At 37.1% G+C, this 27837-nt stretch overlaps 1 protein-coding gene across 1 annotated transcript in view; it reads left to right on the top strand.

The window, feature by feature from the left end:
- The window catches only part of LOC131159050 (probable UDP-N-acetylglucosamine--peptide N-acetylglucosaminyltransferase SPINDLY), a 67745-nt gene that overhangs the window by 10652 nt on the left and 29256 nt on the right, over positions 1–27837 (top strand). The window contains exons 6-11 of the mRNA XM_058113856.1: positions 5401–5529; positions 5717–5836; positions 5924–5992; positions 6077–6158; positions 19432–19526; positions 21457–21521. Of these exons, the coding sequence (XP_057969839.1) occupies positions 5401–5529; positions 5717–5836; positions 5924–5992; positions 6077–6158; positions 19432–19526; positions 21457–21521 (560 nt within the window). The remainder of the gene's footprint in view (positions 1–5400; positions 5530–5716; positions 5837–5923; positions 5993–6076; positions 6159–19431; positions 19527–21456; positions 21522–27837) is intronic.

The raw sequence follows: 27837 nt of genomic DNA, 5'->3' as shown, positions 1-27837 counted from the left end.
TTGGCAAGCATTGTTAGTTTAATGCTGTAATGCTGTTTTCTTTTCTTAGTTGAATCTTATGTGATGTGTGGGTTAAAAGGAAGGGGATATTATATGAGATTAGATGTTTGGATTGGTTAGAGGGGGAGGGCCTCTTCTTGTGGAGTTGGTTAGTAGAATGGGGCATCCTTTGAATGCATTTTGAGGAGGTTTTTGAGAGAGGTGATCTGATGGAGACAAAAAAACTAGATTAAAATATATGCAGGAAGGGGAATGCAAAAATAGGGTTATTCATAGGTTTGCTAATGGTAGGAGGAGGGAGAATTTAATTGAAGAGTTGGAGGTTGAAGGTGTCTTTTGTTAAGGTTCATGTGGTTACTTATGGGATTGGGGGGTGGCAGAATTTTTTTAGGTCGTCTCTTTATGTAAAGGAGGATAATGATAGATCTATGATACAAAGGTTAAATTGGTGCTTGATTTAATGCTTTATGGCTGGAGAGACCGTTTGAGGAAGAAGTGAGGAGGGCAGTTCTTGGCATGGGTGAAGATAGGCTCTGGAGGGCTTGCTGGGTTTCCCCTTGAATTTTGGGTTGCTGGGATGTGGTTTAGACTTCAGAGTCACCTCATAAAATTTTTAGTGAACTTTTTGCTAATGGTGTAGTAGCCTAGTAGGATTGTAGGAAGTAGCATTAATTCCACCTTCGTTACCTTGGTGCCTTAGAAAAATCAATCTCTTGAGGTTAGGGATTTTAAGCCTATTAGTTTGGGTACTGGTGTTTATTGACTTAGAGAAAGCATATGATAGGGTACCTAGGGAAGTTCTATGGTGGATCTTAGAAGAAAAGGGTGTATGTAGTAGGTTTAATGATGTCATTAAGGATATGTATGATGGAGAAATGACTAGTGTAAGGACTATAGATGGAGAGGCTAGAGAATTCCAATCACCATAGGTGTACATCAAGGATCTGCTTTGAGCCCTTATCTTTTTGCTTTAGTGATGGATTAACTGACTAAGAGTATCCAAAATGAGGTTCCATGGTGTATATTGTTTGCAGATGATATTGTATTGATTGATGAAACTAGGGACGGAGTAGAGGCTAAGTTAGAATTATGGAGAGAAGCTTTAGAATCTAGAGGCTTTAGGATAAGTAGAAATAAGAAAGAATATATGAAATGTAATTTTAGTAATAGTAGGAGGAATATTGGAGATAAAGTTAAACTTGATGATGAAGAAATAAATAGCACTTGTAGATTTCGATACCTTGGATCTATTATGCAAGCTGAAGGAGAAATTGAAGAGGATGTAATGCATAGAGTGAAAGCAAGTTGGGTAAATTGGCGAAGTGCTTCTAGTGTGCTTTGTGATTGTAGAATACCCTTAAAATTAAAAGGGAACTTTTATCGGACTACTATAAGACCAGTTATGCTATATGAATCAGAATGTTGGACAGCAAAGAAACAGAATATCCAAAAAGTAAAAGTTGCTGAGATGAGAATGCTTAGATGGATGAGTGGTATAACATTGAAAGATAAATTAAAAAATGAACATATTTACAATAAGTTAGGTTAGCTCCTATAGAAGATAAGATAAGGGAGGGACGACTCATATGGTTTGGGCACTAGCAACGTAGGCCATATAGTGCGCCAGTGAGGAAGAGCGAGTTAGTTACTTTGACGGGCAATAGAAGGGGTAAGGGTAGACCTAAAATAATTTGGAATGAGATAGTGAGTAAAGATTTAATAGCCCTGAATTTGTCAAAAGAAATGGTCCATGATCGCATAAATTGGTTGAAAAGGATTCATGTGGCCGATCCCACCAAGTGGGACTTAAGGCTTGGTTTTGTTGTTGTAGTTCAGATACTGGTGTTTATCTTAACAATCATTGATGCATAGAATGCTTCTCAGTGGTAGGCAGATCTTGGATGCTTCTTTGTTGGCTTATGAGGTAGTGGATGATGATAAGAAGAGAGGTAGAAAAGGGATTGTCTTCAAATTGGACCTTGAGAAGGCTTATGACAGAGCTTTCTGGTGGTTTCTTGATAGGAAGGGGTTTGGGCACGAGTGGAGAAGTTGGATTGGGGTTTGTGCCTTTCTTCTACTTTTTGGGGTTTTAGTTTGTGGGAACCCGAGTCTTTGTTTTAGTACTTATTGGGGGGTTAGAAAAGGGGATGCTTCATCACCTATATTTTTCATCCTTCTTGTGTGGTTTGTTGGGCTGGATGCTGGGTGGAGGGGTGGATAAGGGTGCAGGGCCAGGGATTGAGATGGGTTCTGAAGAAGGGCTTGTTTCTTTTTTACAGTTTGTTGATGATACCATTCTTTTCTTATCTAAGAACATAGTAGTTAAAAGCGCGCCTGAGGCATGCCTAGGCATGAGGCGCAGTGAGGCGACCAAGCTAGAGCCTCATCCTTCTTCAGGCGAGGCGACCTTCAAGAGGCGCAGGTAGGCTCACTGAAGCGCACTGATTCTCCAGGTGCAGTGAGTTGCGCCTTGAAATATTTGAAGCTGTTAAGAAATAAAACGTAGCCAGAACCAGCACCAGCCCACTTCCAGCAATCCAGCCTTAGACAGTTCAACCTTCACCAGCCCTAGCCCTTCGTCTTCGACCCTTCGAAGCAGCATGAAACCAGCAGGAGAAGTTTGTCTTTGACCTATCGATCCTTTGAAGCAGTACGAAACCAGCAGGAGCCCTTCGTCTTCGACTCTTCGAAGTTCGAACCAGCACGAGGCTTTCGTCTTCGACCCTTCAACCAGCAGGAGCTCTTCGTCTTCGTGCCTTCAAACCAGCAGGAGGCCCTCGTCATCGAGGTTTGAGCCTTCGTGAGTCGTCAGGCTGCTTTGATTTTCAAACTAGTAAGTCATGAGCCCTTCTTCTTCACTTTATCTGCTTCTTCTTTTTCAGTTCTTTTGCTTCTTCTTCAGTTCTTCTGCTTCTTCTTCGTCAGTTCTTTTTCTGCTTCTGCTTCTTTTTCAGTTCTTTTTCTTCTTCTTCTTCAGTTCTTTTTCTTTTTCAGTTCTTCTTCTGCTTCTGCTTCTTTTTCAGTTCTTTTACAGTTCTTCTTCAGTTCTGCTGCCTCCTGCCGGCTGCTTCTTATAATATTAACTTGCATTAAGCCTCTAAGATAATATTATATAAATATTATATAATGTGTAATTAATTATGTGGTTTAATGCAAGTTTATACTTTATAATTAATGTATAACGTTTTTTACTGAATTTTGCTGCTGTTTTGTAATTTGTTTGGAAATGCAGTATACAAACTATACATTTTTTTGAAACATATTAATATATTAAATTTTTTTTTTACTGAATTTAGCTGTTGTTTTATTGCACTCTTTTCTTTTGATATTGAAGATGCTTTTGGGCCTTCACCCTGGAAATTTTATTTCATTTCTAATTTGAAGCTTGAAATCTTGCGTGCGTAATTACTTATGTTGAACTATGTCTGTTTCACTTGGTACTTGGTACTTGGTTGTCATAATTACTATTGAATATTTTTGGCATTTTAAATTCTAATATCACTATTGATGTGTTTTTATATCAATTACCCACCAAATATGCATTGTACACAATTTTAATAATTGTGCGCCTCACCTTCGTGAGGCATGCGCCTCCGCCTTGCGCCTCAGCTCCAAGTACCCTTTGCGCCTCGGTGTGCCTTGTGCCTTGTGCCTTTGTCTGCAATGTCTAAGAATGTAGCCAGTTTCTCTAATGCATTACCTATGTTTCGAGTCTTTGAGAGCGTTTTTGGTTTGAGAATTAACTTGTCTAGAGTCGTCCACAATCATGTTAATTCTAGTGTTTCTTCCCATTATGCCTTGGTAGCGGGGTGTGGAAGTTCGGATTGGTCATATACTTATCTAGGGGTTCCTTTGGGTAGTAGTCCCATTTCCATTTTCTTTTTGGAATCCTATGGTTGAGAAGGTTTCTTGGAGGTTGTTGGAGGGTGGAGATGTTTTTTACTTTGGGGATAGGATTACTTTAAATCCATTGTGTCTTTGGCCAATTTTCTTGTGTTAGTTATGCTAGTTAAGGATTCCAATGCTTGTAGCCCAAAAGAGAAAAATAAAAAGAAAAAAAATGAAGAAAGAAAGAGAGAAAGAGAGAGGATTCAAGTGCTTGTAGCATTTTTGTTGTCTGTTTTAGTAAGGTTACTTGGTGAGATGGGATACAAGGGAGGTTTGGGCCTGGATAATTTGGTGTCTAAAAAAGATCATCTTTGTGGGAAAGTGGTTATGAATTTACTTAGAAACTGACTCCTTGAGGCACAAGGTTATCTGTAATGATTATGGACTCCAAAATGGGCGGGACGTTAAAGCTAGGGTGAACATTATCCATTCTAGTACTTGGAAATTCATTTCTTGGGTTTTGCATTTGTTCTTTCCTTGGGTGTGACATAAAGTTGCTGTTGGTAAAATGGTTAAGTTTTGGGAAGACCTTTGGATTGGGGGGGCTCCTTTCTTTCAAGTTCTCCCCTTCTTCTTTGCTTTTTATGTTTTTTTTTTTTAATTTTTTTTTAATGTTTTTGTTTTTGTTTATCTGGTCTCCATAATGATCCCATTGTTAATTTCCTTTTACTCAAGGCGGTCTACTATCTTGGGAATCATTTTGTTTGTAACTTGAATATCTGGGAGACTAACAATCTTATTCTTTTGATGATTGCAATTGATTCTTTTCATCTTTCAATTGCAAGGAATGTTAAATCTTGGGTTTTGGATTCTTCTGGGTACTTCTCTTGCAAATTAATTCATCTTACTGTGTTCCTAATATTCTTTCCTTCCGATTAGACTCCATCATTTGGAATATCCAAGGTTCCATCCAAAATCAAGGCTATAGTGCATTAAAATAAATGATGTCCTTCAGAGAAGGCCTAATAAATATTTGTCTCCTGATGTTTGTGTGTTTTGTTATCAGAGTGGCGAGAATGCTTCTCTTTTGTTTTTGCTCTGCTCTGAGAGATATGGAATAGAAAGTTTGGTGGTTTTGGGAAACAATGTGATTGTCCTCCATCTCTATAGTGCGCCTCATTTTCTTCAGGGGTTTTGGCTTAAGGATTGGGTAGGTGAGCAGGTGCCCATGTTGTGGAGAAATTTGTTTGCAGTGATTTGGTGTATTTGGTTGGAACATAATGCCAGATTTTTCGGGTTCTCTTCTTCTTGTTGATCACTTGTGTTGTAGGGTGACATGGGGTTAATTTAGAGGGATTTCTTTGACCGACTTCCAAAAGGACTGTTTGTGTAGAATCTTGGAGTTTGCTTGTTTGTTTTCCTTTCCTTTTTTATTTTTTATTTTTAATTTTTTGCCTACTTCCTCTTGTGCTAATGATATATTAATACCTTATTCTACAAAACAACATAAATTGTGGACAACTATTTGATTTTCATATTTCTTAGGATCGATTCTGTAATATGTCTGTTCAGGTTAAATTGGAAGGAGACATCAATCAAGGTGTGGCATATTACAAGAAGGCTTTATATTATAATTGGCACTATGCTGATGCCATGTATAATCTGGGGGTTGCTTATGGTGAAATGCTAAAGTTTGACATGGTAAGTGGTGGATAAATTTTTCCTCACACAATGTTCCCTAATTATTTGGTTGCCTGACAAAGTATAAAGTTAAGTTTGTCCATTTATTTTGTCATGTTGGAATATTCCTATATCTTTTTGAATCTGTCATGCTATATACTATTATACAACATTTTGATGATTTAGTAAACAACTGCTATTAGTGCAGGCCATTGTTTTTTATGAACTCGCTTTCCATTTCAATCCCCATTGTGCTGAAGCTTGCAACAATTTAGGGGTTATATACAAAGACCGTGACAACCTTGATAAAGCAGTGGAGTGTTATCAGGCAAATTTGAACCCATTTGCATTTTTTTATGTTTCTACTTATGGAGTGCTTAACATTACAAATGTAGTTATTGATATAATTTTGCAGTTGGCTTTATCAATCAAACCAAACTTCTCACAATCATTGAACAATCTTGGGGTTGTTTACACTGTCCAGGTTCTGAGTCTATTTAATCCTGTTTATTTGATTTGACCTTGTGTCTTAGACAGCTGTTAGTTATCTTTTTTGGTACTATTACAGGGTAAAATGGATGCTGCTGCAAACATGATTGAGAAAGCTATAATTGCAAATCCTACATATGCAGAAGCTTATAATAACTTAGGTCTATCCCCCTCTCTCTTTATGTGTGTGGTCATTTAAAGTTTATTATTAATTTATGTATTTATTCATGAGACCAGACATGATAGCTGTTGAGAAAGCATGGTTGACAGGACTTTATCACTCTCCCCAAATGTGCGAAGGAATACCCAACTTTGAAATCTGAGACAGTGGAATCTGAACTTTGCCCCTTGGAACATAAATAATTCTTACATGAAGCTCATAAATTTCATAATTTAAAGAGTGCAGAGGAATGAGTGAAGAACTGATTGTTAGGCTGCTTGTTGTTTTGACAATGAGCATAGATTCCTGGAGAAGGGAATAAGCAAGTAAAGTGAAATGACTCTTCAATTCTAAATGTCATTTTAATCTTTTTACTGGTCAAGATTAACATGCAACAAAATTTTACCATATGAGAATGATAAAATGTAAATGAGGCATGCTGAGTTCAAATAGAGTATATGTACTATGTAGGTAGTCACCAAAATTCTAAAAAAAATTCAAAATATTTGGCACAACATAATAATTGTTTAGAATTGAATTATTTGTATTTCATTAGTTGGAGTTTATTTTGATATGGGTATAATGATATTTAACATGAAAAGAGTCTCCAAAGCAGTTAAGACTCTGTGCGTCTTGGCTTCCCCAAACACTCCATGGCATGGGAGCCTTCTGCACTGGGTGTGCCATTGTAAAATGAACTTTAACTATTTGTATTTATATTTCTTATGGAAACAATATTAATGAGGGTGGGCCTTGGATCAACGCTAACGTTGCTTCTTTGTGACCGGTTGATCACGGGTTCGAGTTTAAGGAAACAACCTCTCTGCATAAAAGCAGAGGTAAGGCTGCGTACACTGTGACGACCCTCCCCCTACCCTTGGAAAGCGGGGAGCCTTATAACCTGGTGATGTCCTTTATGGAAATAATAATTGATTTTTTTTGTTGGCTTGACATTGGTGGTTTTCTTGAAATGTTTACCTAGATGATCATTAGACGGCTGGTGGGCAGGTTTGGATATGGAAAAAGGTTTTGAATCCAAGCAAGGTGCTTATGATCCTTTAGAGGTAATGAGCTTCATTCGGATGGTGGTAAAAGAAAGATGAAGTTGTTGAATCATTGGGTAAAATGGAAGACCTAACCTTGATGATAGGTCTCTCCCTTTATTTATAATATATGTCAAATACAATACCGATGACCATAATACCCTTACTAACTCACACTTACTAACATAACTCTTAACACAAACTAATAATGCTAAATGACCAAATAACCATTAACACTTCCCTTCAAGTTGGAGCATATATATCATATGCTCCTTGCTTATTACAAATGAATTTCACACGAGCACCTCCCAAGAATTTAGTGAACAAATCAGAAAGCTGAAAATCAAACTTCACACTAGTGGTTGTAATGAGCTTTTGTGCAAGTTTCTCTTGAACAAAGTGACAATCAACTTCAATATGCTTTGTCCGTTATGGAAGTCTGGGTTGGAGGCAATATAGATGGCAAATCGATTATAACACATCAACTTCATAGGTCGAGAATGTTGAATACACATTTCTTCCAACATGTTCTTCAACCAAACTAGTTCACATGTAGTGGAGCCATAGCCCTATACCCAAACTTAGCACTCGATTTAGCCACCACAATTTGTTTCTTACTCTTCCAAGAAACCAAATTACCACCAACAAAGATATAGAACTAGTTGTGGATCTTTGGTCGAAAGGCAATTTGACTCAATCTACATTTGTATATCCGTGAATATGAGTGTTGACCCCAATACTGATATAAGAAATTTCTCTCTGGTGCACCTTTGAGATGTATCAAAATATTACTGCATCCTAGTGACTTGTTCTCAATGAATTGAGGAACTTACGCACAACACTTGTTGCAAAAGATATATTTGGTTGAGTGACTATGAGATAATTCGACTTTCCAACAAGTCTTCAAGGGTTAGGCAACAAATCACCCATATCTAGCACTAACTTACTTTTAGATCCATGGGTGTATCAACAGGTTTTGATCCCAAAAGCCCAGTCTTATCTAAAAGATCAAGAACATACTTTTTTCGTGACAAGATTGTTCTTATACGAGACTTGATACTTTTATACCCAAGAAGTACTTCAATGGTCCTAAATCCTTTGTTTGAATTTTAGTTTGTAGGAAATGCTTTAGATCTTGGATGCCTTCATCATTTGTAGTGATCACAATGTTATCCACATACACAATAAACAATATCCTGGTAGATGGAGTATAAAGATAAAACATAGAGTGAGTTGTTGCACATTGTTGGAGGCCAAACTCTAGTATATTAGCATTGAATCAACCAAACCATGCTCTTGGAGGTTGTTTTAAACCTTATAATGATTTCTTGAACCGACACACTAAGCCTGACTCCCCCTAAGCTACAAACTCAGGTGGTTGCTCTATAAAGACCTCCTCTTGAAGATCACCATCTGGGAAATCATTCTTTACATCTAACTGATGTATAGGCCCATGACAAGTAGTGGCTAAGGAGATGAACAAACGTATTGAAGCAAGTTCAGTGATAGGAGAGAATGTGTCTGAACAATCCAAACCATACACTTTAGTATATCCCTTAGCAACCAACAAGCTTTCAATCGAGCTGCGGAACCATCTGGATTGACCTTCACAGTATACACCCAACGACAGCTAACCATAGACTTATTGGGAGATAGACGTACCAACTCCCAAGTATCACTATATTTTAGTGCATGCATCTCTTCAGTCATTGCATTGCTCCACCCATAATGGGTTAGGGCTTTAGAAATAGATTTTGGGGTAGAAAGAGAAGACAAAGTAACAAAACAATAATATGAGGGTGACAAGAAATCATAACAAACAAAATTAAAGATTGGATGTTGAGTACAACTATGGTGTCCTTTTCGAACAACAATGGGAGGATCAACATCTTGGGAAATGGGATCATCTGACGAGGGAACTAAAGGTGTAGAAGTGGAAGCTAGAGAAGGCTCTCCTCCCTTGAGTTTTCATGTGTATACTTGCAAATTAGGATGATCCAAGCAGTGAGTAGGACTCAAACTAGATGAAGATGTAAGAGGATTGGCCACAGATATTAGGTTAGGATTTGGAAGGCAAGGTAGAGGAAGGGACTCATTAAGGTAAATAGAACTCAAGGAATCTGAGTAGTATGATGTAGACTCAAAAAAGGTGGCATCAATAGAGACAAAAGAATCGATGTAAAGTAGGGCTATAACATCAATATTTCTTTTGAGTATAGAAATACCCTAGGAAAAATCTTTGATGGTGCAAGGATCCGACTTATCGTTCCTGGAGTTAAGTGATGGACAAAAGACACACAACCAAATATAGGAGGAGGAAGGGAGAACAAAGGAGCCTTAGGGAATATAATTGAAATGGGATTTTACCACCAAGGACATAGGATGACATTTTATTAATTAGAGAGCAAGAAGTGAGCATGACATAACTCCAAAAATTTGGGAACATTCATTTGATACAATAGGATATGAGTGACTTCAAGAATATGTCTATTTTTCCTATTCTGCGACTCCATGTTGTTGTGGAGTGTGGGCACAAGATGATTGATGGATCAATACCATAATTAGTTATATAGGTATGAATTGGGTGCTGAAGTACTCCTTAACATGATCACTATGAAGTATCTCGACTGCTATATCAAGCTGAATCTTTATTTGAGAATAGAAGGCACAAAAGATATTAAACAATTTAAAATGATCTTTCATTAAATACAACAAAGTCATCTTGGAGTAGTCATCAACAAAGGTAACAAAATACCAAAACACCAATTTCAACGTGACAAGACTAGGACCCCATACATCAGAATGGATGAGCATAAAAGGACTATTTGCCCGTTTGTTGACTTGGGAAGCAAAGGGAACACAATGATGTTTTCCTAGCTGACAAGACTTACACTCAAGACTAGACACAGTACTCAAGGTAGGAACTAGCTGTTTCAATTTGTCCACGGACGGATGACCAAGGCAACAATGGATTTGAAGCAGTGTAGCAGCGGCTGTGCAGGCAATGGGAGAAGAAAGCAACTCAAAGTAGTAAAGTCCATGAGCCTCACATCCTGTGTCTAATTGCCTTCCTCGTTTTCAAATCTTGAGTAACCACAGAATCAGGGAAGAAGGTTATAGAATAAACTAGTGCCTTTGTAAGCTTGCTTACTGATATGAGATTGAAAGGGGACTTAGGAATGTACAAAACAGAAGAAAGAGAGATGGAGGGAGTAGGATTTATTGTTCCTATCCCCTTATAAGTAGTTTCGGACCCATCAGCAAGGGTAACTTGAGGTAGATTTTTAGGATACTGGGGGGCAGAACAGAAGTTGGCTACACTTGTCATATGGTTAGTAGCAAGAAAGTTGATAATCCAAGAACTAGTGGTAGAGATACTAGATATGACAAACAAATTGTAGGATTAAGTTTCTGAGCAAAAGATGCAATTTGATGAGATGCTTATTGGGAACCTTGAGTACTCTTCCTCTAAGATAGTTATAGTATGTTGTTCATTTGAACAAATGCATGGTGATGGAAACACACTTGGGATTTGAGGACAGCATCTTGACACACACACAACCTTGATACAGCTGCAAATTAGAAATACACAGCGAACAAATGCTCATGGGATTCCAAAAGTGAAATTCTGGACCAACTGAATCAAACACAAGTGAAATTTTGGACCAACAGTTCCAAAAGTGAAATTCTGGACTAACCGAATCAAACACAAGTGAAATTTTGGACCAACAGAAAAACACCCAAACGAGTCAACCGCTGATTCAACCACGGTCGAGTCACCAGCAATTGGACATTGCACTGCCACAGCCCTACAAAATCAATGTATAAACGCTGACACTGCTCCAAGAGACTTAGACACAGCCCCAAGAAACTAACACACAACTCTAACATCACCAAACAGCCTCTATACAGTAGCAAATCAGAAATACACAACAAACAACATCCCACTGGAATTCATGGACACCAAGCGAACACAACGCTCGACAACTGGAGCAAACCACGAGCACGTAATGAACAAGATGAAAAAAAAGAATCAAGAACACAGCAACACCACTGTCTCAGGCCTCAATGAACTCGGCAAACATTGACCAACAGCTTCGGGCGTTAGCAAACAATCATTCCTGCGATGCTAGCTTTATGGTCTTTTTAAGGTGTCAAAGAGGACAGCAGCATCCATGATTTTTCTAGAGACTGCAGCTTTTTCCAGCAACCCCTGTTCCTGCTCCTGGAGTTTGTTGATGCTGGTGATCTTCTACAACAGCAGGTTGCATGGTATTATGATGTTTAGGGTTTGATTTAGCAGCGGTCATGCAATTATGGTTTAGGTCGGATCTTGCTCTGATACCATGTTGAATAAATGGGTAAAATGGAAGATCTAACCTTAATGATAGGCCTCGCCCTTTATTTATATTGTGTCAAATACAATGCCAGTGACCATAATACCCTTACTAACTCACACTTACAAACATAACCCTAACACATAGTAATAATGATAAATGACCGAATAACCATTAACAGAAGGGGTAGCAGTAATTAGATGACCTGCAGTGTTCACTTAATTATTGAGGGAATGATTTAAAGAGGTTAAGGGCTCGTGGTGAAAATGATGATAAAAACAAGCTTCAGATTGGTTGATGATCCTAGTTTTGCAGAGTGATTAGAGGCTGGTGTTGCCAAGAATAATAGAGAAGAAGTTGGTTTGGGGAGGAAACCTGATGTTTCAGGTTTTAAGTCTGAAAAATCTAAGGTCCTTAGGTTTATGCTCATCGAAGGCTGCTCTAACGGGTGCGGAAATGAAGAAGTTGCATGAAGAGTTATGTATTGTGGAAGATATACATGCTAAGATGAAGAATATATCTAGTGATGGAGCTAGCAGAGGAAATAAGGCTAAGAAATTGGCCCCCGAGGGGGGGGGGGCGCTTTCCAAATAATGATAGCAATGAGATTAGTGAGTTTGATTGCGATGGGGGGTGTCTTTTGGTTGAGATATGGTAACAATTTGGACATTTTTATTTATTCCTGTGATGTACTTGGGTATTTATCATATGTACATCCATCCCCATTGGAAGGATTGGAGGGGGTTTCTATTTTTTAAAACAATGGCTTGGTTAATAAACTGCATTTGAAGAATGGAATTCTACCTATAGCAGTGGAGGAGATTCCTAGGAAGGATTACAAGTTCAAGATCTTATGGATAAGTTGGATTTAAAGATGTGTGATCCGGGAGGAAATGAAGTGCGGTTTGATTGGGGGTGAAAACAAAGTGAAGAAGGGTCCAAGGGAGTTAGCAAACTTGAAGTGCTCGGTGAATTATGATGGAATGGGATGAAAAGAGGTTTTCTTGGGTAAGTGTATTTTTTTGTTTTTTTAAGGACTCCTGTTCCCTTTGGATGCAACTTCTCTTTCTCAATCTAATATACGTTCCTTTTTTTTTTTTTTAATCTAACGAATAGAGGGACTTTCTTATATAGTTCTTTCAGCTGGTTTTTTTTTTTTGTTTTTCTTTTATGTTTTCATATTTTATTAAGGATTTCTTGACCTCTCTTTTAGATTCTAATTTCTTTTCCTAGCTTGATACAATTTTTTTTTAATCAAATAAAATGTTCTTATACCTTTTGTACTACGTGATTTAAACAAAATATGATGAGTGAAAACAGAAATTTTCAATTTGTTAGAACTCTTTAGACTTTTTAAATTTGTTTTCCCATTGTACGATCTTGTAATATTGACTATTCCTTGTGGACTGTGTATATTATATATTATATATATAATTATGTATATAATATAAAACTATTGTATATATGTAAAGACATACATATGCATAAACTATTTTATGGAAAAATTCTTTTGAAATGAATCAAGTAATATCATTACTATGTTTAAAATCTTGAATTTAGAATTTTTAAATTTGGAAAAGAAAATGTAACATAAAATTTGTATTTAGTTTTATTCAAGTGCATACGAATTCATATATATGAAGCATGAAATTCATTTGTAAACACAAATTTAAAGTAAACTTTAATTAGGTCAAACAATCTCTCAAACTTACTTTATATTAACTATTGCTAGCTAATAATAATTAATATAATCATCATCACCATTAAATCCTCTTTATAATATAAATAACCGGTTCAACTGCTGGGTTGACCCACTGGTTCGACCGACCTAGTGGCTTCATTGGGTTGGTCATCGGTCCAGTTTTTTTAAAACCATGCTTGGTCAAGAGTGACCTTCTCAAGCAAAGTTTCATATATTGGTGCATTGGTGTAGGATTTTCTTGCCCAATTATTTTTTGGAATATGGGTTGATTGAATAGTATGCTCTATAAATCTTTGGTTTAAAAAATTTTGATTAGAAATTTATGACAATGTTCTGGAATGACCATAAGTGAAACACATGAATGTGGACACATAGTTTGTTGCATGACTTATCAACCTATTTGCTGGGGGATGTGGTTTTCTTCTTTATTCCTTCATTTGGAGTGGATGCAACATGAGAATATTTCAACATATCATTTGATCTTGGTCATTATTTTGAAGATATTCCATTTGAAATATCACTGTTGCAGATATGGAAGTCACTGCTGGCATCCCATAGGTCTAAGCCATATCATCTTCATCACTATTTATAATACTTTCTCCCTCTATGTGTGTGCTTGTGTGGGTGTGCACATGCATGTGCATCTTGTGTAGGCATATATGTGCATGTGTGCAAAAAACATTTGCATCCACCCTATCTAATGTTGGGGATGTTAACATGGGTGATACATCTCAATATTAATGTGCAATTTGCTGATTTTTGCAAATGTCACTGCCAGAAATGGTGTCATTGTGTGTTCGTGTGTGACTGTAATACTGAATTTGGTATTCAGAAACTCTCTCTCTCTCTCTCTCTCACACACACACACACACACACACACGCACGCACACACACACACAGAGCCGGGGTGGGGGAAGGAGGAGGTGTGCGCCCAAAAAAACACTCATGCTTAGATACAATTGGGTCTCACTCCATTCTTTTGTTCATGTTTCACAAATTGCCTTTAATGCTGAGATTTCTGTAAGAGCATTTGCATTTTGCTGATTGTTTCTTTTGTCGATGGGAGTAACAATTATGTGATCTTGATGGTCAGTTATTTAAATTAATTTTTTTTTCTGTTTCAAATGCACTTTTATTGTTATACTGCTTCTATAATAGGGTGTCCTATTTATCTCGTATCTTCTGCATGAATTACAAGATCTAAAAGATGGTAGATATATCATGGTTGGATAATTTTACATGCTAAACTCCTTTTGTTGGGCAAACATCTGTTATCCATGAAAAAGTGCCAACCATGGTGGCGTGGGGTGGGGGGGAGGAATGCTCTGTGCATGTGGAATATGCAAGTAAATGAATTAAAATATCAAGAAAAAGAATTATACAACTAAATCCACATATTAAAGATCTGTGTATTTCTATCTGGAAGCCACAAAAAGGGCAAGAACATAGAGGAGCTGTTAAAACTGCTAGTGGAAACCTATATTCCTGCAAAGCAAAAGCCTTCCTGTTTCTACCTCCAAAGACTGGTCGCATTAAAAACCATTGGGCTGTGATTCAATGGTGTCTTTCACTCTTCTGCCCCTCCCAACACCTATAAAGTAGCAGTGCCTTTGCAAACTGAGGCATCATCTAATTAGACCAAACAGCTTCCACGACAAAGCCAAAAACCCTCCTGTCATCCAGTGGAGAAAAATGTGGCTTAAGCTTTCACCATTATCTTTGCATGAGAGGCTCCAACCCCAACAGTTAAACCTCTCTTTTCCAACTTACCTGCTGCAAGAATAGCCTCCTGTGCTGCATCCACACAGAGAAGTCCTACACCTGTAGTATGAGTACTAGAGTTCAGAAATAGTGAGAAAATTAGGGGAGAGAGAAGAAAAGAGAAAACTGTACATCAACTTGCATGTCCAGCACTTACAGCACTAGTACTACTAACACTTTACAAAATAACCCTAACAAAATGTATAGTTACAAAAATACCAAAGATAGTCACTAAATAAGAGAAGGAGGTCCTAAAACAAACACAATTTCCTAAACCTTCTTAAACCTACGCCTAAATTATGTGTGCTGAATGGGCAACCTATAGGATGTAGATGGTCCTCCATGATACTCCCCCTGATGAAAGGGACTCTTCTTCGAAGAGTGGGACTGCAAATATGACTAGCAAATTAGGAGTGCTATCACAGACATCATCCTCGGTAGGCCATGTAGCATCCAACTCAGGAAGACCTCTCCCCTGAACAAAGTAGCCACAAAATCCACTATGAGGAGATGTCATGAACTCATCATCCAAGATAGGCTCCACTATCTCTTTCAATTGAGAATAGGGGGAGGCTGAGGAGCTGCTGAACTTGCATGAGCACCAAATGGCAAAGCAAGATGCTCAAAAGTGCATTAGGTCCAAGTTTCTTAAAGATGGGGAACAGGCCAATGGCATGAGCATGAAGTTTTTGAAATGAATTTCTAGGGTAGCGTTCAGGTCTAGTGCGAACAATGACACCAACACCTATATTAAACTCTTAGCTCTAAGATGCACATTTATAGCAAGTTTATAATCCATATTTCTCATGGCAAGTTTGCGCCTAATCTCAGCATGCCACTCGTGAATGTTATGAACCAAAGACTTAACAGGCTTCGGAGTATGGGCATTTAGTGGCAAAAAAGCAAGATCAATGGGTGGATAGGGTTTGTAACTGAATACAGTAAAAAAGACGCTGACCCGTGGACCTGTTCACAAAATTATTCTTAGCAAAATGGAGGTTGGAAACCCATGCAATTTGATGACCTCTCTAAAGAACAATTTGGCTACACGAGATGCATCATAAATCTTATTACATGGAATAAAATGTGCCATCTTGGAGAATCTATCAAGAATAACAAATATGGAATCGTGTCCTTGGATTGTTTTGGGGAGTCCAAAAACAAAAGCCATACTTGCGTCTCTCCAAGATACATGTGGCGATATAAAGACTAGTGTTGTGTCTCATAGATTGGCTAACTCACATATGCGACACTGAGACACTATACTGGCAACATCCTTCTTTAAGGAAGGTCAATAAAACCTATCCTCAACTAAGGCAATGCTTTTATCCCTCCTTAGGTGTCCAGCTAATCCTCTGGCAGGGAATTTCCAAGCTAAAAGATCTCTAATAGAAGTACAGGGAATGCATATAACCTGGTACCTCTAAACAGGTATCCCTCATGGATGATGAAATCTACAGAAACTCTATGATGTCCCTCACTCACCTCCTGAAAAGATAAGCCCAAAATCAGGATGAGTACTCAAAAATCAAACGATTAAACTTAATGACCTTGGCTCTCAAAATATGGAAAATAATTGCTACGCTGCTAAAACCATCAACCACTTTATTCTCAACAGGAGAACGATGCTTAAGAACAAAGGTGTACTCGTTGAGGAACTCTTAACAACCAGCATGCTTCGCACTCAACTTCTTTTGCAAGAATAGGTATCACAAATCAAGGTGGTCGGAAAAGAGTACAAACGCTTTGGGTAACAAGTAGTCATGGTCTTAAATTTTGATTTCGAATCATATTTCGAAGCTCCAAAAGTAAAGAAATATCGATGTTAATTTCAATATCAATTTCAATTTGAAAAAATAACGGAGTCAGTAGTAGAGCATGAAATTCTTTGTGAAACTTTAGAAATGATTAATAGGCATAATAATGTAAGTTTTAGGACTAATATATTACAAGTTAAATACATCTACGTTGTGTATGAGGTGGAAAAGTTGCAATATAGTATGTGTATCAAACATATTTGTAAGATAATGTATATTCTGTTAATACAAATCAAATTCATGAATCATTTAAATATTATTTACTATACAAATGATGATAATTTAGACATGAATGGTTAAATAAAATGTTGTTGTAAGTTTATTTTTTCATATAATTTCAAAAGCACTTGTAATAATCATTTGTTTCGATAAAAATTAATAAAATAAATTAAAAGAGAAATTTCACTTCACTCTTAAATGTCTCATTTGAATTCCAAGGAAATTTCATTGTATAGTTAAAATTTCGACAAGTTTCGCTAAAATTTAGAAATTTCAATAAATTTTGGATGATTTGTTGATATTTCGACGGAAATTATGCAAGGCGAAAATTGATTGCCATTTCAATTTCAATGGTGACAGAAACCAGAAATTTCGACAGAAATTTCAACAATTTCGTGGAAATTTAAATAGTTATAACTGTACATCTACTTGCATGTCCAACACTTATTGCACCAGTACTACTAACACATATTACCGAAACAACTCCAATGTAACACGTAATTACAAAATACCAAAGATAGTCACTAAATAATACAAAGAGGTCCTAATATAAACACAATTCCCTAAACCTTCTTAAACGTATGCCTAAAACATGTGCATTGAATGGGCTGCCTATAGGATGTGGATGGTCCTGCATCAACCTGTCTTAATTTAACATTCAAAATTTTTTGAACATTTGGTGTAGTAGTTATCCATGTCTTCTTTGATGAGTTCGCAAAAACTTTGATATGGAATGTAAAATGAAACACTTAGCAATTAAACAAATTTTGAACATTCCTGTGCAATTACTTCTGAAATGGGTGTCCAAATGGAAGATAGCATGAAACAGTAAGCCCCCACCTTGCTTTAACCTCCGAACTCAGTAAGCCCCCACCTTGCTTTGGCTTCCAAACTCATTTTGGTGTTTGCTTGAAGTAATCAACATTCAGTTATAACATCATTCATCTAGAATGGGCAACAAGTTCCTGATAAATGTCTGTATGTTCAATTGAAAACTATACTTGTTTTTATAAAATTTCATGTAACTCATTTGTTTTGTTTTATTTTGTTTTTAATTGGTGAACTATGAATTCATGTTTGTGAAAGCATTAAGAATCAACATCTGCTTGAATGTTAAGAATATGATTCTCTTTCCAGTCTACCTGATGTTGATACTGTAGTTTATGCCTTATGGAGGAAGCATTTAGGAGATAATCTAATACACCTCATTGAAGCAAAGTGAACTGCATATGTTCTGGCCTTTGATGTTTCCTACTTTCTCTCTCTTAGAGGGTGACCTGTGGCCAAGTGGTAATTGTGCTACACCGAAATCTAGAAATTTAGATAATGAAATCAGCTTCATTAATTGTGGATGTGAGGCAGCCCCAGTTTTTTGATGAGTAAACATGTTCGTTTTTTGTAAAAGTGACTCCAAGGGGTGAGTCACCCTTGCACAAACACTTTCAGACACCACCAAAATAAGGTCGACAAAACAAGCAAAGAATTACAAATTGTTACTGTTGCAACTACAGTTATCCACTTCATTTAAGCTTTTCCACCGAATTTTCTTTCTTTCAAAAGCTGTAGTATTCCTTTTCCTCCAGAACAGAGCAAGAGGTATAGCATCCCATGAAGCCTTATTCTTTACCTTGCATCTGGAACCACACCTTGCATAATGCTCTGATCCCTTGTGTCAGCTGATTCCAATGGACCCCAGTCCAGCAAAGCTCCTCAAATCACCTGTGTAAAGTGTAAAAGAAGATTACCACATCCTTCCCAGAGCCATGACATGGTGTGGGAGCCTTGTGCATTTGGTGTTCAATCCTTCATTGTGTGTGATTTTTACAAATGGATTAAGAAACAGACTGGAAACATTTTAGAAAATTAGTTTTATTAGTGCCATAGCCTCAGGTTTTTGCTGACAGGGTGTCAGCAGATGTTGACTGTATCAACTTTAATTTTCTGTGGAAGGAACTGCTGCTGCATATACTGAATTCTATGTCAATTGAAATTTTTCTATGGCAAATTGGGTAGAACCTCTTTTAGAGAAGTTTGACAGTTCCATCTCCTTGCAAGTTTTAGTACATTGAGATTTAAAATAGGGTTCTTGAAGTTGTCTGATTCATTTGTATGTGTTCATGGTTGAAGTTGTTCGCTCAAAACATTGCTATTGAGGTTCTCCTTTTCCTTGGATGGTGTCATAATTATTTTGGAGTTCTGGAGTTTACTGATGAGAAAACATTTCTGAATTTCTAAATGTATTTATTATTTTAGTTTAAGGTATATCAGTTGTCATTCCTTTTTTTTCTTTCCTTTTAAACTTCTCCCAAGGGCAACATTTTCTACCTCCTTTTCGTTTCCCTTTTTTTTTTAAGTTTATGTACTTAATTCATCTCTTGAAATCTTTCTTATGCAGGGGTTCTTTACAGAGATGCTGGTAGTATATCTTTGGCTATCGAAGAATACGAGCAATGTCTTAAGATTGATCCTGATTCCCGCAATGCAGGCCAGGTATTGTCATCCCAGTCTGGAATCTGGGCATGCTGCTCTCTTGTTATTTTCTTGTCATAATCATAATTGTCTGATTATACTGTTTTCATTCAGGGATGTCAGCTGGTGAAATTATTGAAATTCTGAAAGTGGAGGGATTTCAATATATATCGAGCATAAACTTCTGAAAATGCGGCAATTAGACATCAGTCATCATTTTATCTGAATGATATGTATATTTTTTTGATAGAAGAGGAAATATTTCATTGAAGAAAAAATAATGTAGGATAAGGAGCATAAGAAATCCTCCTTAGAATAGATGAGAACAAAGAAGAAGAAAAAATTTCATAACAAGACTGCTAGCCAATCATTTTATAAATCTGAAAAGAAAAAAACATCCCTCTGAAACAACCAGCTGCAGAAGCCCACAACAAAGCAATCTTATGAATCCTTTTCCAGCATAGACCTAGAAATATTCTTCCCCAAGGATACGAGCATTCTGTTTCAGCCATATATTCCACAAAATAGCGAAAGACCCACACCTTCACAAAGCTGATCCATCTATACTCCTATTGTATCCTGTAAATGAAATAGCCAACAAACTCAACACTCTCCGAACAACCCAAGCAACTTAGTCCAAACCCTCCAAGGAAAGGAGAATGAGAGAAACAGATTCTGAACTGTCAAAACATAAGGTACACATATCTGGAGATAAAGCCTCAGAAGTCTACTCTGCAACAAATTGTTAGTGTTAACTCTATTAAGAACAAGTAAACAAGAAAAACCTTAATTTCTGTAGGGACTGTGGCCTTCCAAAAAGAACAATGAAGGGCAAGGACATGTTTTCATGGATAAAAAAGCCAAAAAAAAGAAGAAATAATTGCAAAAATACTCCCCAAAGAATCTAGAATCTGTGACTGATAGTTCCTCCTTTTATCTGAATGATATTCAACACCAGTGAGTTCATATAGGCAGAGTGCAAGAAATAAATTTTTTTTTGAATTTTTATTTATTTCTAGTTTTGATGGGTTAGGCTACATACATGCACACGCATGAACATACTTACATACATACATATATATATATATATATATATATATATATATGTATGCATGTATATATGTATGGATGTATTTATGTACACAAACACACGTTCATATAGGCAGAGTGCAAGAAATAGTTTTCTTTTTTTTTTAATTTTTATATGTTTCTAGTTTTGATGGGTTAGGCTACACACATGAACATACTTACATACAAATATATGTGTGCATGTATATATGTATGGACGTATGTATGTACACAAACACACGTTCACAACAGATGCTTACACACGTGTGTGTGTGTGTGTGTGTGTGTGTGTAGTTAAATTTGAAAGTCTGATCTCAACCAAAATAAATTTAATGAAAAATTATCCACCTATTCACCTAATACAGACTTTTAACATATTCGCATGTATGTGTCAATGCATATGTTTTTACGTACAAGGGACAGATTGAAAGTGTTAAGAATGAAGAGGGATTGGTTTTTTAACTGTTCATGCCTCAATTCTAAAACTATGTAGTTTGAGCCATGTCACATGCATAGTGGTAGGTTTGGAATGTGAGACAATATGTGGTGCATGTCTGGCAAAAATAGGATTTGATGGCAATAACATGTTTTTCCTTTCGATTTTTATTGATGTTTTGGGATAAATTTGTAAATTAATCAATGTTGAAAGTTGAAAGTTGGGGTATTTGGAAATCAGCAATTGCATTTATGGAATAAAAAAAACTAATCAATGTTGGGGAATATGATAAAGCTGTAAATTGGGGTTTTTTGGGAATCAACAATTCTTTTTATAGAAAGAGATGCCCGTTTTGAATGTTTGCTGGAATTATTCTTTATTTCATAGTTTTTGAATTTTAATTTGATAGTTTTCTCTTATCAGTATTTTTTTGACCATTTCTTGCAGAATCGATTGCTTGCAATGAATTACATAAATGAGGGAAAGGATGAGAAACTTTTCGAGGCTCACAGGTTTTAGTCAGATCCTATCTGCTTGAAGGCATTTGTACTTTTATTTTATTGGTGGTAGAAATTATGTTAATGTCATAAATGCAAGGCATAGTTGAAAGTGGTACACATATTACGAAAAAGTGAATTGTATATGAATACTAAGGCATGGTTATTGACACCCTTATCACCATAGACAATTTTGCCACTATTTTTGTTTAATCTTCCTTTTACATCTTGCTTTTCAATTTCTTTGATTTTCAAATTTTTTTCCCCTCATGACTTGATTTTAGCCTAAAACTTTAGTCACTATTGTCACTGTTTTTTTTTTTTTTTAAGTTTTCTCTCTAACAACTTTTCTTCTTAGTTTCTTTTTGTTTTTTGGATTTTATTTTTCCCGTGTCTTGATTTTAGCCTAAAATCTTGCCATTGTTGTCACTATTTTTTTTTTTAATAAAAATATTCTCTTTAACATCTTTGCTTCTTAGTTCAACAGTGAGTAGTGAAAAAGAGCCTCGCGATGCTTCCATCAATCATTTCCCCTTGTCATCCCCACCTTCTTGGTTTGCAATGATGGGCTCCTCCCTCTCGTGACGATTGGAGGTACCTTTAAACCTCAAGCCCCCCTGCTCTTCTTCTCCTCTCCTCCTTTCCTTTGCCTTCTATTTCTCTCGATGCTGGCAACCTAAACCCTTTATGCACCCTTTGCAAACCCTAAACCCCTTGTGTCGCCTATCCCCTGCGCAGCTTTGACTTTCGTTCCTAGCAACCCCCATTCGTGCCTTCGCCCATGGCAGGTATGAAGCTCTAGGTGTGGATTGGGAGAAAGACTTTCAATTTAGCCATCGAAGGAGAGGAAACCAACTTCTTGAGAATCACAAAACTTGGGAATAGTCGTTGCACGTCTATCTTTCTTGACTTGGAGGAGCTTGCTTGGTTGCTATGAGCTTGGGAAGATTTTTGGAGCTCGAGAAGAGGCCCTCTCTTGCCCTTGTGGTTCTGTAGAATGCGAAACAAGGATAAAACATTGTCGCTCCAACTAAAATCGAATATACATGGCAAGTTCATCTCCCTCTTGGAAATCAATGGCAGAGACTGGAGGCATTTGGTCTTCCTGGAGGGATTCGATTTGAAAGGGTGGCTCAAAATCTTGAATGTAGTTATTGAACCCAGATGGCGCTTGCTTCGACCCTTTTTCTGGATGCCCCTTTCTAGCTAACAATGTAGACCCTTGCCCCCCTCCTCGAGATGGGAGGTTTTGAAAACCTCACCTCTTATTGCAGCCCCTGGGACCTTGTTGAAGCCAATTACAGCACAGACTTGTACTCATTGCACTTGTCCTTGCTGTGGAGAACTTTTTATTTTGATCCTGAAAACTGATCAGCCTCATGAATTTCTTGGAGTGTGGAAGCTGTTTGTATCTTGTGAACAGTGTCGAGAAAAACAAGATTGATCTGGGCAAATCTAAATTTTTTCCTCTGTTGTTCAGCTTGGGACAGAACTGAAGGTGAGCAGAGGCACCCTATTTGAGGGGGATCTCCTCTTTGGCCTCCCTAATCCCATAAATCCCCCCCACAACCAACCTTTTTCTTACAGCCCCTTTACTTCCCACCAAGGTCCATCCATGGCAGCTGTAAAGTTTTCTTTCTTCAGGTTAAACCCTGCAATTGAGCCTCACTCCCAGGCCTTTTCTACCAGAGAAGCCGAGAATGAACCAAATCTAGAGTCTCCATTATTGTAGGCTGATGCCTTTGTTTATCCTTAATTCCAACTCCTTCTAACCACCCGGAGGCCCTTCAATCCAGCCCCAATTACCTAGGACAATCCCAAGTTTGAAATGTTGAAAGATTTAGACCCGGAAAGCACACTTTTTAAGGAGCATGTCTCCAAGTGGGTGTTAAGGAAAATGAAAATGATCAATAAAGCCATTGGCGTGTCTTTCGATGGCTTTGAAGATAGGGCTTTGAAATTGTTTGAAGAGATTGAGAAGAAGAGAAGAAAGGAGGTGCAGCTTAGCTTTGAGAACCTATGGGCAGCGATAAGAAACTAGACACAAACGGAGAGCCAAAATGCGTGGAATGTGCAATTAATTATGAGAAATTGGGAGGTTGGACAAATTTGGTGGAGACAATCAATAGTTGGTTTTGCACTACTAAACCATGATAAGGAAACTCATTTCCTGGAATGCGAGGGGATTATATGACAAAGATAAAAGGAGCCTAATCAAATCTGAAAACTAAGGTGTAGTCCCAAGATGGGGGGTGAATTGGGTTTTAAAAGTTTCTTTTAACTCTTTTTATAAATTCAATCTCAACCTTTCAATAATCACAAATGTAATGTTTAAGTTTTAATCACTAGACTAGTTGAAAATTGAATTCAAATTTTAAGCCTCTATGAATGAGTATGTCAACTTAATTTTGCAGCAATTTTAATCAACATCTAACCAATAAATTGATTCAATCAACACAAACCAATGATTCACAATATAATACTTTTAGCTTTTGAATATTCCAATCCACTCAACAATTTAATCAAAACAAGATTCACACTATAGAATGAATTCAGCAAAGCTTCCATGATTCAGCAATTGAATAACTCAAAGTAGAGTTTGATAAAAGCCCTATGTTAATAGATTTAATAAAGCACACTTGAAATTTCCAACACTCTTCCAAAAACTCAGAATTTAAATAAACTTTCAATTAATGCGTCTTGGGTGTTAATTCAATCAACGTATTCCCTTATGGTTTCCGCAATAAGTATTGATCAACCAACGTACTCCCGTTTGGTTTCTGCAATCCCAAAGTCCAATTAATTTTCGGTTTATTTAATATCCAATCCACACAATTTATAGATTTGAAATAAACAACCATGCAATTATATGTGTGTAGAAAATTGAAGAGAGTTTAGGGAAAGAGAGTGAGACCGAGTTTTTACGAGGTTTGGCTATACCCGCATACGTCCTCGCCTTAGGCAACACCCCCTAAGGATTCCACTATAACACTCCTTTACAGGTAGGAGCAACCTTACAATCCTTCCTTCAATAGGCTAGAGTACACCTCTCCAAACGATACCCCACGCTTGGTACAACGATTCAACAGCCCTAAACTATCAAGAAAACAAGAAAGAATTCTTGTGTACAAGAAATACTCTCAGATAGAGCAGATTAGTACAAATATAGCACAACTAATCAATACTTCAAAGTAAATATCAATGAAGAATGAAATTGAAGCTCAAACAGTATATCACAGGGATCTTTCTTGGATTGATTCAAAACTCAGAAGTTTTGCTCAGAGATCGATGATCAATGACTCGGTATTTCTTAGAAAATCTCAACAAGTAGATGTGTGTAAGGAGGCTTTGAGAGAGTATGAGCAATATAGCTTGAAATCAGATTTTTAATTCTTGGTATTGATTTGATTTGAGAAATCATGTATTTATAGAGCTAAAAAGTCATAAATTCGTATTGCCCAAGTTACTTGGAGTGTTTCCCAAGTTTTTACAAAGTTTGGGGCACAAGCAACTCATTTTGGAAACTTTAAAACGCTGTTTAAGAACTAGCCGTTACGAGGGCCAATCGCCTGAACGCATCGGGGTCAGTCGCCTGACCTTTGAAAATCAACGTATTTTCAAGGTCAAGACAGGGGTTAGTCGCCTGAGGTCTTAGGGGTCAGTCACCTGATCCTACACTATTTGTCAAATTTAACTCAGCAGAAAAATGTCAATCGCTTGACCAGACAAAGTTTAGTCGCCTGAATAGTTAAAAACACTGTTTTTCAAGTTTGTTTCAAAAAATTTTAGCCAACTTGTTTTGATACTTTTAAAGAGTATTTTTCGAGGTTTTCAAAATATGGTCTCTAAGTCCATGAATAACCCTAATGAGCTTCAAAGCATTCAATTTGATATTTAAATGAAGTACTTACACAAGACTTCCTAAAGACTTTATAAACTTTCTAATCTTGAAGTCTTCATGTATCTCTTTACTTTGAGTCCATTTTGTCTTGAGCTTGAATATCCTTTAAGTTTCCATATGATTTGTCTATCTTTGGCTTCTTGAGCTTCCTTTTTTGATCACTTGTCTTTGGGATACATTGTTTCATAACACTTGTGATCTTGAGCTTATAAACCTTGAACTTTTGAACTTCATATGTTAGGATTTTTGAAACATCACTTAATCGTAATATGTTAAATTTACCTTTATTTGTTATCATCAAAATAAGATTCGAAAGCCATGTTAGGCCAACAATCTACCCATTTTTTATGATGACAAATAAGGGGCAAAGATGAGAGAACCTTGATTAGGCTCCCTTTTACAATATGCATACTTTTAACAATGTTTGGAAAAATCATTCATATGTATCACAATCCGGGTTTCAAATGTAGGTTCAAAGATCTATATGTCATAATCAAGCATTAGTGCGTTATAGCTCATTTCAGCATATTAGCATTAGTAACATGTCTCAAGTCATCATATCATATCATTATTATCTCATATATGTTTACATTATAGCTCAAATTTCTCAATTTGCATATATTTCCTCATTTTAGCTTTCTCTCTCCCCTTTTCTTATTTATTATTTTCAAATATGCTCTCATTGTTAATATGTCCTCATTTTTCTATGTTCTCATATTTTCTCTCCCCCTTTGACATCAATCAAAAAGAGAACAAAGAGCATAACCATAAGGATATTCAGAATAGTGTATATTCATTTAGTGCAGCAAGGAGTACAAAAAGTCATGAATAGCTACATGCCAAAAAGGAACAACAAAACATTAGAGATGCAAAGCCAATACATAGAGAACTTAGATACAACACAAAAAGCAACAAATATATCAATTATCATCAGAAGCATCATCATTAGCTGCATCATCTGCAGCATCTTCTTCAATACCCTCTTCACTTCCTTCTTCAGACTCCTCATCAGATGCATCATCACTGGGAGGTGCAGAGCTGATGTCCATGGGAGCAGCACTCCAAGAAGAGCTAGCCCTATACTGCTTTATGTGAGTAAGGTGCTGGTCAAGTGAGGAGCAAGTAGTTTGGAGTGAGGCTACATTCTCTTGAAGTGACTGTAGTCCTGAGCGCATGTCACTACTAAATGTAGTGAACTGATGATGGAATGGTACAAACCAAGATGGAGTATAAGATACAGGTCCTTGTTGCTGATCTGGAGGTGGAGGTACAACTGCTAGCCTTTGTGGTCGTCCACCTTTCAAAAACCAACCCTGCTCATGTTTTTCATAACCCATTTGTTTTAGGGTCGTAGAATTGAAAAGATCATACCGAGTTCGCTTGATGAACTGTTTGGTAGGAGTGGTGACATTAAGATGTGCAAATAGGAGATTCAGAACACCACCATATGGAAGAGTGACTCGTCGAGCTTCCAATTGAGCCCACATCCATTTCAGAATTAAGCTTGACAAATCGAGTTTCTCCCCTTTCAGCAAACACCATAACACAAAGCAATTAACATAGGATATGTGATCATATGAACCAGCTTGGGGTAGGATATTGTTCATGATTATTTTCTAAAGTATTTGAGCTTGAAGGTTTAGTTGTTTATACAATGGAGGATGTCCAAAGTATACTGGTTTCTACCATAATCAAAGGCAAAAATTTTTGGGAGTGAAACCATGCTCCATAATCCATGTTTGAGCAAGTGTAGGACACTCAAATTCTCCCAGGCTAATATGCAAAATAGGAGCCAAAGTCTGTGGAGTTGAGGCAATAGCCTTGCCTCTAACCTCGGTGGTCAAGATGGACTCTCCGTGCACCATATTGGCATAAAATATTTTTCTAAATTCGGATAAAGACATTTTGCTTGATAAACTACAAAATTCTTCCAACCAATTTCTTGAAAAATTGGTAGGATGTCTGGAAATTCTGAACGAAAGAATGAGGTAACAAGAATTTCACTGAAGATTGGTTCCGTAGAACGAAGATGAGTTCGGTATTGCTGCTTGGGTTGAGAAGTTACATGCCATTGCTCGATATTTCCACCGTTTCTCCCTGAAGAAGCACCTCGGTTTGCTGTGGTCTTAGCGCGAGGCATCTTGATTTCAGAGAATCAAACGAACCAACGAAGAGAAACCCTAGAAATCGTGGAGAAAAGATGTAGGAGGGTGATTTTGAGGCCTTAATCGAAGGGTTTTGAGGTTGAGGATCAAGGGATACAAAAGAGGGAGGCTCGGGTAAGTGATGGTACAGAGGTCAGTTGATTGAGATCTGAAAGGTTTAGGGTTTTCGCGCTTAATTATATAAAGCCTCGTTAGTTCAGGTGCCTGAGGTTTTAGGTTCGATCGCCTGACATTTTATGATGCAATTTTCAACAGGCAATAGCAC

The sequence above is a fragment of the Malania oleifera genome, chromosome 1, assembly GCF_029873635.1.
Source record: "Malania oleifera isolate guangnan ecotype guangnan chromosome 1, ASM2987363v1, whole genome shotgun sequence".
Lineage (NCBI taxonomy): Eukaryota > Viridiplantae > Streptophyta > Magnoliopsida > Santalales > Ximeniaceae > Malania > Malania oleifera.
The sequence above is the reverse complement of the archived record's forward strand: the minus strand, read 5'-3'. Positions and strand labels throughout refer to the sequence as shown.